Raw genomic sequence first — 12,818 nt, 5'->3', positions numbered from 1 at the left:
GGTCCATGTCCTATTCATTTCTGACATACAGAATATACCCAGTTAAAGTTTACTGAATTGAATCAAACAGTTAATCATTCTGCAAATACATCCCACATCTGAGCAGAGAAGTCTTTTGGGTCCAAGCATTTGGATTAAAAAAAAAATCAAAAACCAAAAACTACGTGAGGTAGTGAGGTCAGAACTCAAACTATGTGCTCAAAATACTTCCTGATTTCCTTCCTCCTCTGGACTGAAAGGGATGACAGTGTGGAAGATGCGCTCAGTCCTCCCATGGAGTCTCATTATTACTAGGAGATTCTACCCCAGATGCTGCTCCGTGCTCAGGGGCTGCTATTGCACGGTGGCCCCAGCTTTATACCAGGGGAGGGGGTCTCATCCCTTGCACAGAAGGGTGGAGGTTCCTGGCTGTGTGTCGGGGCACACAGGAGGCCCGCAGTTTGTAATGGACCGATGGTAAAATAAGGGAGGCTCTTGAAGTCCATTCTGGGTCTCCCACCACCCAGCAGTCTCCAAATCTCTATATAGTAGGCACTTACTAATATTAAGTGTAATAACGGGCGGAACGGTCTACCAAACCCCCGAAGCAAGAGAGAATGGGTCCAACCGCGCCCCCTTGCGGTACTCCGCACCAGGCCATCACCCGGGAGAAGCGTCTTTGCAGTTCCACCCCCGGATGCTGGACAGCACAAAGGATCCCAAGTTGCCAGGGGAGGGGGTCTTTGGAGGGGATATAGTCTCCCACTCATTTTTAGAGATGGGGCGCTGGGCCCAGAGCGGGGAAATGACCTGCCCTGGGGGCTCTGGGAATTCGCTAGAGGGGCTTAGGGCGGCGGTGTGACGGTGGAGGCCACCGAGCGACCTGTGGCGGAGCCGCGTTCGCAGAGAGCATCCTGGATTTACTTAGGGCGAGTGTGTGTTCGGGGCGGCGGCGACGGGGCTGACGGAGGTGGTGGAGCCGCGGGCTCGGCCTCCGGCGGCGGAGCTACAGCTAGAACCCGGATGGGCGGACCCCGGCCCCGCGCCCCCGAGCGCTCGCTGCCTGGTGCACGGCGCCCCCCAGCGGGACGCAGGGGTCCGGCAACGCCGCGCTCTCCCATGCCCGCCCCGTCTCACGACAAAAGAGCTCAGTTCCTGGGATCCGAGCCCACCGCGCCGGGATCCGGGCGGGTCCTCCCTTCGGTGGCCTCCCAGTCTCAGCGGAGGTGGTGGGGAGCAGGTCGACCCGCCCCGGGTCCCCGCGGGTGGAGCAGCGCGTGGGCGGGGCTCCCGTTGGTGGGGTTCCCGGGGCGGGGTGCGCAGAGTCCGCCGGCGGATGCACAGTCCGGCTGGAGTCCGCCGGAGCCCAGCCCTCGGTCCCGAGATGACGGCGAACAAGCGGGTGGCGAAGGTAACCGCGTGTAGGATGACCCCTTTCTCAAGGCTTCCTCGCGCCTTCCTCTTCTCTCCTCCCACCCTCCGTCCCCCAGCTCTCCGAGCGCATTTGTTTGTCTGGCTACAAGGACTGGCTGAATCCCTGCCATCCTCGCCCCCTCCCAGAGGAAGAGTGGGTCTGCGAGAAGGGCCAGAGCTGGAGTTTGGGGGGCTGAGGGCATATCGAGCGGGGGTGTCGCTGGCTCCCTGAGCTGTGCTGGAGATGGGGAAGAGCCACCTCCCCCGCCTCCTCTGCCCCGCTGGTTTCAGTTTCATTTCTCCTACCAGAAACTTGTGGTAACAATTACGTGCGTCTCAGGTGCAGGAAGGGTTCCTTGCCGTCTCCTTGGGGCCAGGCGCTCTGCTGGGGGGAGTGGCAGGTGTGTTTTAAACACCAGGACAAGGTCCTTGCCTTGGAATAGCCGATGGCCGGCCCCATAATTTGGTACCCACATTAGAGATTAGAGTCCCGAGAGGTATGGGATGCTGAGTAGGAGTCGGGAGCTAAGTTCTCAGGATGTGCTCGGAAAGAAAAGATTCCCCGGGCGAACCTAGAAGATGTGCTGGAGTAGGTGGCGTGCATGCATTTGTTCTACGAACGTCGTTGATTGCCTCCTATGTTCTGGCTCCTGTTCTAGGAGGTAGGGAGGCAGAGGTGCACAAAAATCCTGCCCTCTTTGATCTTTCATTCCAACCAGGGGCACAATTGAAGTGAAGTCGGGAAGGATGGGGAGGGGACGATTTCCCCCAGGAGGTGCGAAAACCCAGGGTGTTTGGAGGACTGTGATGTGGCCGGGATTGGAGATGAATGGGGAAGGTAAAGCAATCCTGGTAAAGCGTGTGTGATACCCTTCAAGCTCTGAGTCTCTCAGAAGTGCCCTTCGTATGTGCATAGTAGGAGGCAGGCTTCAAGGGAGCAGGGTTGGCGCACTACCGTCAGTCTCTGAGAAGACGATCGCAGACCGGGGCACACAGAGCAGGCTCAGCCCAGAAAGACTGAAATCTGGAGCTTGGCAGCAAAATGGGACAGTGTCTCTCCAGCCAAGTGGGAAAGAGCTAGGAGCCAGCATTTCCTGCAGTGGCACCATTAAATTCCCGGCAGTTTACATGAGTTATCCCATTCTGAAAGCAACCCTGTGAGATAAGTCATATACCCCCATTTTACAGATGAGAAAGCTGAGGCTTCAAGAGAATAACTCAGTTGTCCTGAGTCAGGTAGGGAGTGGTGGGGCTGGGCTTTGAGCCCAGGTTGGTGGGGCTCCAACCCACAGGCCCTTTTAGTGGCTTCTCTACTTTCATTTTCTGTTCCTCTGAGTCAGATGATTTACTAACAGGCCTCTGGAAAGAGCTGGGTGTCCTTGCTTGGGTTTCAGCAGCCCCAGGCTTTGGGAAAATCTTGACAGAACTCCTATATAAGAGATAAAGCCCAAGTGCTTCCAGTTATAGTGTATGTGTATATTTTTAATTTAATAGATTTTACTTTATTTTATTTTGTTTTTTGAAGGGGGAGGTAATTATTTATTTATTTACTTTTTTTTAATGGAGGTACTGGGGCTTGAACCCAGTAACTTTGCATGCTAAGCATGCACCCTACCACTTAGCTATACCCTCCCCCTAGTTACAATATAAAGTTGGGAAAATGTTCATTCCAGAGCTTCTCTGTCCAACCTGTGGTTTCATCCTTGCTAAAGAGTCACAGATGATACTGGAATTGGGACTTACAGTAGAAGATGCTCCAGTCTACCGTAAAAGCTAAATGAGGGGTTGTAGGTTCTGGGCGGAAGGTGCAAGAAATGGTTTCTTGGTGTGAACAGAGATGGGGTATGGGCTGAAAGATAAGAAACAGGGGCCAGGGTGTGTTTATATATTGGGGGGCAGAGAAAGTTTAGCTGGTGCCCAGTGTTAAAGGACCCTTCCCCAGCTGTGGACTGGCTCTGGGCACCGTTCTATCTGCCTTTGTTTATACCAGGGTTTTGCAACCTTGTCGCTGTTGGCATCTTGGGTCAGATACTTTTTTGTAGGATGTTTTGTAGGATGTTTGTCAGCATCCCTGGCCTCTGTCCCCTAGATGTAGTAGCATTCCTCCATTTGTAACAGCCAAAAATGGTTCTAGACATTGTCAAATGTCCGGGAGTGGGGGGTAAAGTAGCCCCCCCCCCGTTGAGAACCACTAGTTTACACCCATTTAGTGTTCCAGGAGAGTGAGACTTGCCCTTGAATGTCTTTTTATCTATTGTTGTTTCTTAAAAAGGTTTATTGCAGTGAGGAGAGGGAAAGAGGAAGGGGCAATATAGGGGTAGGGGAGTAAGAGGTACAAACTATTAGGTATAAAATAAGCTATAAGGATGTATTGTACAACACATGGAATATGGCCAGTGTTTTATTATAAGTATATAAATGGAGTATAATCTTTAAAAGTTGTGAACCACTGTAATATCGTACACCTGTAACATATAATATTGCACCATAACTATACTTCAATTAAAAACATTTATTTGGGGGATGGTATAGCTCAGTGGTAGAATGCATGCTTAGCATGCACAAGGTCCTGGTTTCAATCACCAGTACCTCTGTTAAAAATATATATACATATATTTTAAAAATTGTCTATTGTCCCACTTTGGGATGGACCCCAAAATGGAGAGAGGGGTTCCTTGGTCTAATACATTTGAGAAGTACTGAGTGCTTGGGCTCACATTTTGAAGAATCATGATACATAATAGCATTTTAAAGGCTGTGGGGAGTCCTGGGGGAAAGACATTTGTTTAGCCTAGTGTTCCCCAATGTACTTGACCGTGGAACCCTTTTCCTGTAATAACTGTGAACTTTGCACGGGACACGCTGTACACATTTGCTCTAACTGGGCACTCTGCCTTCGTACCTTTCCCCTTCTCTGCGTGGCGGACTCCTATTCATCCTGCATGACCTAGCTCACAGAGTCACCCTCTGCGAAGCTATCCTGCTCCCCTCTCCTCCCCTTCCTTATTTTGTGTCCACACATTCTTTTTTTTTTTTTTTTTTTTTTTTTTTTTTTTTTATTTTATTTTTTTTTCACACATTCTTTACATAATCACATTCGTGTTTCTCTCATTACTCCAATGAAGTTCTTGAGGGCTGGGCCTTGTCTTAGTCCAGTGTCGATAGAGGATGCTCAGGAGAGGGGCTGTTGGGAGAACTCAGTGATGTCCAGGTGACTGGGCCACATATCTGGGAAGGTGAGTCACTGCTTGTCCCCTTGTTTCTGTGCTTGGTGTGTAGAGTTCTCCCCTGCTCTGGTCCGCGGAGTCTTTTCCCTTCCCCAGGCCTGGTCTGGAGGAGTTTGACTGGGCCAGGTTGTTGTCTTTGGCTGCCTGCTCTGTCCTGCGCACTGTAAAGGCACCTGTTCCTGCGGGACACTCAGTGGGTGCTATGGAAGGGAGGGAGGACCTCGTGACTCTAGGAAGAGGACAAGAGGACAGGCATTAAGTACCTTGGTTTCAGGAGAAAAGGCTCCTAAGAGAGTTTACTCCTAAGTTGTCACAACTGGAAGCAGCCATGTGCATCTTCCCTCCCCCGGTACCCACAGAGCTGCGGTGAGGCTGCAACCAGGGGATTCACTTAAAGCCCTGAGCTCCATATCTGACACACCCCAAGTGCTCAGGGCTTGGGGGCTCTGACTCTGCCAGCCTCTGTCCTCTAGGGTGGCCTGTTTGGGACTTGGGACAGCTTGCTGTGGGGCGGGGGAGGGGGTTGAAGTGGGGAGACCAGGCCACCTGCCCACTCACTGCACCCCTGCAGGAGCTGGAGGACCTGCAGAAGAAGCTTCCCAGGTACCTGCGGAACCTGTTTAGCGATGATGCCAATGTGCTCGTGTGGCACGCGCTCCTCCTGCCTGTGAGTAGCCCCGGGATTGTGGCCTTGGGCTGGGACCACTGAGGCCAGGGGCCTGGGCAGGAGGGTTAGGACCGTACACAAATTTCCCTGCATTAGAATCTTTGTTTTCAGTGGACATTATCTTTGGCAGAAGGGATCTCTTTCTGAATTGATTGCTTCTGAGGTCAAGGCCGACTGATGAAGAGGCGAAAAAGCTTTTGGACTTCGTAGGAGACCCCTTCCTCAAACCAGTAGCTACCAAGCCCACCATGGAGGCTTCAGCAGACAAAGGGCATCAAAATTAAAAAAAGAAAGAAAGAAAGAAAAAGAAAAAGATCTCTTGGACCTTTGTCAGGGGTAGGGATAAAGTTCCTGTTTTCCACAGTTGTTAGAATTTGCTCCCTTAGACCTAAAATGACTTTTATTTTCTTTTAAAATTCATATTTCAGAAATTTGTTGTTACATATGACAACGCAGATAACTCATCTCTACTGTTCTAATTTTTCTCTATTATTAGAGATCATCTTGATAGAATCTCTCTTTGAAGGTAATATAAACAGAGGACCTATCAAAGTGCAGGATGTCCATTTTGTCATCTAATTATTAGTGACCACAGATATTTTCTTTAAAAAATTTTGGTTTTGTTTTTGTCCTGTTTTGTTCTGGGGGGAGGTAATTAGGTTTGTTTGTTTGTTTATTATTTAATGGAGGTACTGGGGAATGAACCCATGACCTCATGCACGTGAAGCATGCGCTCTACCGCTGAGCTACACCCTCCCCTCCCACAGATTTTTTCTTTTTTTTTTTCCCCCAGATATTTTCTTTGAAAAATTCATCTATAGACCTTTGGGTACTTAGAAATAAAAATGAAAACAGTTGAGCTTTTTATTAGCTCTTTGGAATTTAATGGGAACCATTCATTGGATTCTTTAGGATCTGGACTTCTTACTGACAGTGTGGTGGCCTGGGCTGTGCCGTCTTCTCTTTCCACTGAGCTGTCGTCCAGAACAATGGAGAAAGACTTGACTCAGGCCAACATTTGAACCTCTGTTGTGTCCCTTGGGCAGCTGGGTTGAAACAATCCACCTCACCTGCTCTGGGCTGGAAGAATAGCAAAATACGTTATTGAACCCAGAACTTCAGAGGAAGTAGGATTTTCTTAGCGAAGCCCTCTGTCTGGTCCAACTTCCTCGTTTTACACATGAGGAAACAGTCCCAGAACTGCTCAAAGCCGCAATGCAAGCTCAAGGCGGAGCTGGGGTGGGTTCCCAGGGCTCTGAGCCCCAGGGCTCTGCCGCCTCCTTCCTCTAAGACCCCAGCAGCCCCGCCTGCAACCCCTGCAGAAGGATACACAGACACTCTCCTGACCTTTTCTGAGGCCTCCCCCTTGGCGTTGTGTCTACGTCCTGGGTCCCAGCTTCTTCTTGTTATCGAGTACGTAAAAGCCAAGACATTTTCTTTATCTGCCCAGCAGTTGCCCCATCTCACACACACCCTGTGGTTTCTTTTCGGCCTTCTGCTAAGAGCGGGCAGCTCTCTCAACACCTTGACTCTGCGCTTACATCATACATCATTCAGACTCCTCTGTCCTGTCCTCTCTGTAACGAAGGTTCTGAAGGGATTTGGAGCTCTGGAACCAGCCTGAGGGTCCCTGTGCTCTGTGCTGGGGTTTCCCAAGTTCCAAGGTTCTTCCCCACAAGGGCTGGAAAGTACTGCTCGTGTGTACTGTGTACTGACATCTTGGCACTGTCACTGTGGCCCTGGGCGAGTTACTTACATACGCTGAACTGGTTTCCTCGTCTGAAAATGGAGGTGCTCATTTAATCCTTGCCCAAGCCCTATAAAGAAGTCTATTATTATTTCCCTATGGAAAAGCACAGAGAGGTTAAGTTACTTGCCTGAGGTCAAACAGCTAATGAGTGGCAGAGCCAAGATTCACACACAGGTTGGGTGGCTCCAAAGTCCACATAATTCCACACTGTGCTGCCTGGGCTAATGCACAGAGTAGGTGGCCAGGAAAGTCTTTAGGTTGCCGGAGGTTTAGAGCATCTTCTGCTGGCTCTTGGCAACCCTTGGTCACTCCTGCTCCGAGTTTTTGTTTGTTTGTTTTTTGGTTTCAACACGGTAATCTCCACATAACAGTATGTGCCATCGGAACCACTTACATTTTGAGTTCAGTGACACGAAGGACATTCTCATTCTTGTGCAGCCATCATCACCATCTATCTCCAGAACTTCTTCATCTTCCAGAACTGAAACTGTGTCCATTAAACACTAACTCCCTATTCCTCCTCCCCTCCACCATCTGGTAATTAATTTTCTATTTTATGCCTATGAGTTTGACTATTCTAGGTACCTCACATGAGTGGAATCATACAATTTTTTTTTTGTCAAGCTTATTTTCCTTAGCATAATGACTTCAGAGTTGATTCGCGTTGTGGCATGTATCACGGTGTCCTTCCTTTTCAAGGTTCGGTGATATCCCATTGGATGGATACGCCATGTTTGGTTTATCTGCTCATTTGTCGATGGAGGTTTGGGTTGTGAACCACACTTCTATGAACATGGTCCCTGCTTTCAGTTCTGAATAGATTCTCAGAAGTGGAATTGCTGGATCACATGGTAATTCTGTTTACCTTTTTGAGGGACCGCCATATGGTTTTGCACAGTGGCTGCACTATTTTATATTTCCAAACCCCTGACTTTTTTTTTTTAATTCAAGTATAGTCAGTTTACAATGTTGTGTTAATTTCTGGTGTGCAGCATAGTGATTCAGTTATACATACATATGTTCCTTTCCATATTCTTTTTCATTATGGGCTATTGCAAGGTATTGAATATAGTTCCCTGTGCTCTACAGTGGGACCTTGCTGTTTATTCATTTTATATATAGTAGTTAGTATCTGCAAACCCTGAACCCCCTGTTTACCCCTCTACCCCCCCACCTTTCCCCCTGGTAACCATAAGTTTGTTTTCTGTGTCTGTGAATCTGTCTCTGTTTTATAAATAAGTTCATTTGTGTCATTTCAGACTCCTTATGATTTCCTCATTTTCTCCCTTTCCAAGCCCCCAATGATAACAATTCTCCTGTACTTGCTAACAGCTCCCAAAGAGAAACGTCTGTCCTTTTCTTCCATAATTCTCAGAAAGACATTAAAGCTGCGATGACCATTTGCAACAATATGGATGGACCTCGAAGACTTTATGCTAAGTGAAATAACAGAGAAAGATAGCTACTGTATGATCTCACTTATATGTGGAATCTAAAAACAAAAGAAAACTCATAGAGTAAGAGATCAGATCTGTGGTTACCAGAGGCCTAGGGTGTAGGGAGGGGGAATTAGGGATGAAAGCGGTTAAAAGGTACAAACTTGCAGTTGTAAGATAAGTAAGTACTGGGGAGGTTAAGAACAGCATGACGACTGTAGCTAGCACTGCTGTGTGATGTACTGGAAAATTGTTAAGAGAGTAAATGCGAAGAGTTCTCATCACAAGGAGAAATTTTTTTCCCCTTTTTTTCTTTTCTTTTTATTGTACCTATGGGAGAAGATGGAGCTTAGCTGAACCTACTGTGGTCATCATTTCACAATATATGTAAATCAAACCATCATGGTGTACACCTTAAACTTAGTGATGTATGTCAGTTGTTCTTCGATAAAGTAGGAGAGAAAAATGTTAATTATCAATATAATAAAAAGGAGCAGCTGAGATGGTCCTTAGGGCTCATCTAGTCAACTTGACCCATTTTTCAAAGGAGGGAACTGGGGCTCTGGGATGGGAGGCGGCAAACCCCACGGTCGCACAGCAAAAGCAAGGGCCCAGCTTCTGTGACTCCCAGGCTGGTGTCCTTTTAAGACTTCACTATTCCTCTTATCCACGGCTCCGTTGCCAAACGAACGCACATGCCATGGGTGGCCTCTTTCATGTTTCTTCCTGGGAGTGGAGCAGAGGGTGCCTGGGCCCTGGGGTGGGGGCGGGGAGGGGGGAAACCAGACCGAGGCCCTGGGAGGAAAATGAGCATTCAGAGCAGCCGTGCCTCGAAGCAGAGCTTGCGCCCTTCTCTTGCACAGGAGACGCCTCCCTACAACCTCAAGGCCTTCCACCTGCGCATCTGCTTCCCCGAGGAGTATCCATTCAAGCCCCCGACGGTGACGTTCACAACCAGGATCTACCACCCCAGCGTGGACAGCGACGGCCGGGTGTGCCTGCCCATCATTAGCAACGAGTACTGGAAGCCTTATACCAAGACCTGCCAAGGTGAGGCCAGGTCCTGCCTAGAGGGAGGAACTCACCCCGGAGCGGGGTTATGGGACCGATTTCAAGTTAGAAAAGCCCAAAAGAGAGGAGGTAAAAATTGTGGGTCTTGGCTGAGCCTGTTGTCAGAGAGATCCTGGGCTGGCGGACCTCCTCCTGCCTCTATGCTCATACCTGGGCAGGCGTGACAGAGCAGCGTCACTCTGGGTCAGGGGAGAGAGGAGCGGCAGGGCTGCAGAGGGAAGGGCTTGAGATAGAAAGCCAGCTGCTCCGTCTGTGGACCTCAGTGAAGTCTCTGTCTCTTTCCAGGGCTCAGGGCCCTACATGGCAGTTGAGGGGACTGGCCTAATAATGCCAGTGATGCCAGATAACACACATCACATAATTAAGCACTTTTGGCACTGTGCTAAGAGTGTCACATGCTATTTTTTTAATTCACTTTTTTACTCCATTTTATATTTTCGGTATCTATCCATATCTATCCATGGAGCCAACAACATTCAGGCATACAAAAATGGAGTCGGGCGGTCACTGGGGACCTGGTGTCAGATACATCCCTGCGCCACTGAGAACTTGAACTTTCTGTGAACTACACTGAACCCAAGGACACCAGCCATTTTTAACATACTAACCTCATTTAATGCCCCACCCCACAGCCCCCTGAAATAGCGCTCTCATTAGCCCCATTTGATGGATGAGGACACTGAGGCGTGTGAGAGGCAAAGCACGTGCCCGAGCTGGCAGGCAGCAGAGCTGGGGTTCGAAGTCTGCTTGGCTGACTCTGGAATAGTGCTGCCTGGCAGAACAGTGAGGGAATCATTTTCTCACTGCCCTTTCCAAGGCCGTAGTCACTAGCCATGTGTGGCTTTTGAGCACTGAAAATGTGGCTGATGTGACTGTGAGTTGAATTCCTAATGGCAGTGAATTTCAGTTGACGTAAGTGGAGATAACCACACATGGCTAGCGGCTACCATGTTGGACACTGGCTCCAGAGCATGTAGACATAATCAAGGTACCATCAATCCTGCCTCTGGACCAGCTCGGGAGTTCCTATCCTGGGGGGAAGGGGAGGAGTGGTCCTTGGAAGAGCTCCAGGATCTGCAGAATGCTCTGAAGGCAGAACTGCGTGTCTGTGCATGTGCGTGTGTGCTTGTGCCTCGGGGATGATGGGCCACTGTCTTCACCAGGTTCCCAAAGGCATCCATGAAAGATTAAGAGCCACAGCGCAGTAGTGGTTTCCAGTCTTCAGCCTCAAAAGTTTATTAGGAATCCTCAGGGGAAGGTGTAGCTCAAATGGTAGCGTGCATGCTTAGCATGCACAAGGACCTGGGTTCAATTCCCTGGGGCCTCCCCTAAAAATAAATAAACCTAATTACCTCCCCCACAAGGAAAAAAAGTTTATTTGGAATCCTAATGACAAAACAGAGAAAAGCAGAGTGGTCCTTGTTGAAAGGGAATTGAACCCAGAAACACCTCTGATCTCACTGACCCCCATGATGGGAAATTTCTGTGACACCACGGAGCAAAGTTTGAAATCCACAGATGCAACCAGCCGGGGCTTTGGGTATCATCAGCAAAGTCCATGAGGGGCATCTGATTTGGTTGTAAAGTCGTCCTGAGACATGGAACCTCCTTGGGGAAGGTCCCCCCAAGGAGTGAATATGGCGTTTTGGGGCCATCTGGGTGTGGGCAGCCATCACCTCCTTCGCATGATTTTCTCTTTCCATCCTGATGTCCTGATCCGAACCTCTCTCCCCAGTCTTGGAGGCCCTCAATGTGTTGGTGAACAAACCACAGCCGGAGCAGCCTGTTCGGTTGGAGCTTGCTGACCTGCTGGCACAGGACCCGGAGCTGTTCAACAGGAAGGCTGAAGAGTTCACCCTCCAGTTTGGAGTGGACCGGCCTTCCTAACTCTGGCTCTGACCCGTCTCTGCACTGGATCCTGTCTGTGTGATGGATGGACACACCTCACGGACTGGGGGCCAGAGTCCCTTTGTGGTCCGTTCCTGCTCATTTCTTCCGTGTTTTCCTTTTGGTTGTTAGTCATTCACTTGTGTGTGTGTGTGTGTGTGTGGCGGGGAGCAGGGGACTGGGGGTGGTATGTGGTGTGTGGACCCACTGGCCACAGGCGTGCTATTCCCACGCCCTTTCCAGCTTCCAGTCCAGGGGGAGCCACGGAGACCACGTGCTTGCCCAGCCATTAAAGTCACAGGTGAACTGTGGAGTCCAGATTGTTCGTTGAGGGGATGGGGTGGTTCATCGGGAGAAGAGTCTGGGGATTTAACCGCCATCTAGTAAAAGCTGTGACCCTGCTTCCCATGAACTGATGGCTCACTGGGCGTGGGGAAAGCTGACCACGAGGGACTGGACCATCCTTGGCCAGAGGGGTGGTCAACATGCCCACAAGGGTTACGCCCCCATTTTATAGATGGGGCAACCAAGGCACAGAGTGCTTCAGTGGGTTGCCAGGTCCTCTCTACCCATCAGGGCAGAGTCCATACCTCCAGCTGCAGTGCCAAGCTGGCCGGTTTTGGATTTTGTGTTTGTCATGAGCTGTTTTTCATCAGCACACATGCTCCAAATGCCTGATGAAGCCAGACAGGTTTGTTAGCAGGACGTTGTACTCAGCCCCGGGGTTCATCTTGAAGGAGCAGTGGAAAAACAAAAACAAGCCAAAACTTCAGCCAGAGTTGGAGGGATTAACTGAACCCAAAGAAAGAACTTTCTGGGTGCAGCATTTCTCAGCTCCTAGAAAACCACTGGCTTTTAAGAATCAGAAATGTGGGGCATCTTTGAGTCAAGGGAATCACCCCAGGCCCCCACCAGCCTAGTTTGGATGAGATCTCTAGAGAATTTCGACTCTAGCCCCTGCCCTGGAATTCCCTCATCTGAGAGAAGTGTGAGAAAGTCCCACGCGTGACTGGAAGTGTGAGATGTGTGGTTACCTTGGGCCGTCACTTACAGAACTTTGGTGACAGGCCCCAACAAGGCTTTTCCTCTTCATTATTTCGTTTAACCCTCACAGCGCCTATGAGTTTGAACTCCTGTTATTCCTGTTCAGATGGTAAATGGAGACTCAGAGAGCTTAACTCACTGGCCCAAGGACACACAGCTGGTTAGTGGTGACTTTCATGGTTTTTGAGAAAGTCATGTCAGGGAACCCTGGCAGCAGGGGCTTATTTTCCCAGAGTGAGAGAGGTTCCTGGGAGGGGTAGGGAGGGAGCACTGACAGGCTGGATAGGATTTTACAAAAGTACTTTTAATGTAGTTAAGACTGGTGCCACCTGCCCCTTCCCGAG

At 49.5% G+C, this 12,818-nt stretch overlaps 1 protein-coding gene and 1 non-coding gene across 3 annotated transcripts; one reads left to right on the top strand and one right to left on the bottom strand.

The window, feature by feature from the left end:
• Positions 1-850: 850 nt before the first annotated feature.
• UBE2L6 (ubiquitin conjugating enzyme E2 L6) lies at positions 851-11,741 on the top strand. Of its 2 annotated transcripts, XM_006214061.4 has the most exons (4): positions 930-1,390; positions 5,191-5,286; positions 9,336-9,522; positions 11,279-11,741. In XM_006214061.4, exons 1-4 carry the CDS (start codon positions 1,316-1,318, stop codon positions 11,428-11,430), a joined length of 510 nt encoding a protein of 169 aa, XP_006214123.2. In that variant the 5' UTR covers positions 930-1,315; the 3' UTR covers positions 11,431-11,741. The 2 variants fall into 2 exon arrangements, with proteins under 2 accessions (XP_015103322.1, XP_006214123.2); XM_015247836.3 differs by lacking the exon at positions 5,191-5,286 and having other exon boundaries at positions 851-1,390.
• On the bottom strand, positions 5,971-6,043 carry TRNAV-CAC (transfer RNA valine (anticodon CAC)). Its single transcript has one exon. It is a non-coding gene; the product is annotated as a tRNA-Val (tRNA).
• Positions 11,742-12,818: the final 1,077 nt, after the last annotated feature.

This window comes from Vicugna pacos, chromosome 10, assembly GCF_048564905.1.
Source record: "Vicugna pacos chromosome 10, VicPac4, whole genome shotgun sequence".
NCBI classification, from domain to species: domain Eukaryota; kingdom Metazoa; phylum Chordata; class Mammalia; order Artiodactyla; family Camelidae; genus Vicugna; species Vicugna pacos.
Note: the sequence above shows the minus strand (reverse complement) of the source record. Positions and strands in the feature narration are given on the sequence as shown.

Coding starts and splice junctions, on each gene's coding strand:
- UBE2L6 (XM_006214061.4), top strand. CDS start 1,316: ATGCACAGTCCGGCTGGAGTCCGCCGGAGCCCAGCCCTCGGTCCCGAG. Junction 5,287..9,335: donor GGCACGCGCTCCTCCTGCCT/GTGAGTAGCCCC, acceptor TCTCTTGCACAG/GAGACGCCTCCCTACAACCT. Junction 9,523..11,278: donor TTATACCAAGACCTGCCAAG/GTGAGGCCAGGT, acceptor CTCTCTCCCCAG/TCTTGGAGGCCCTCAATGTG.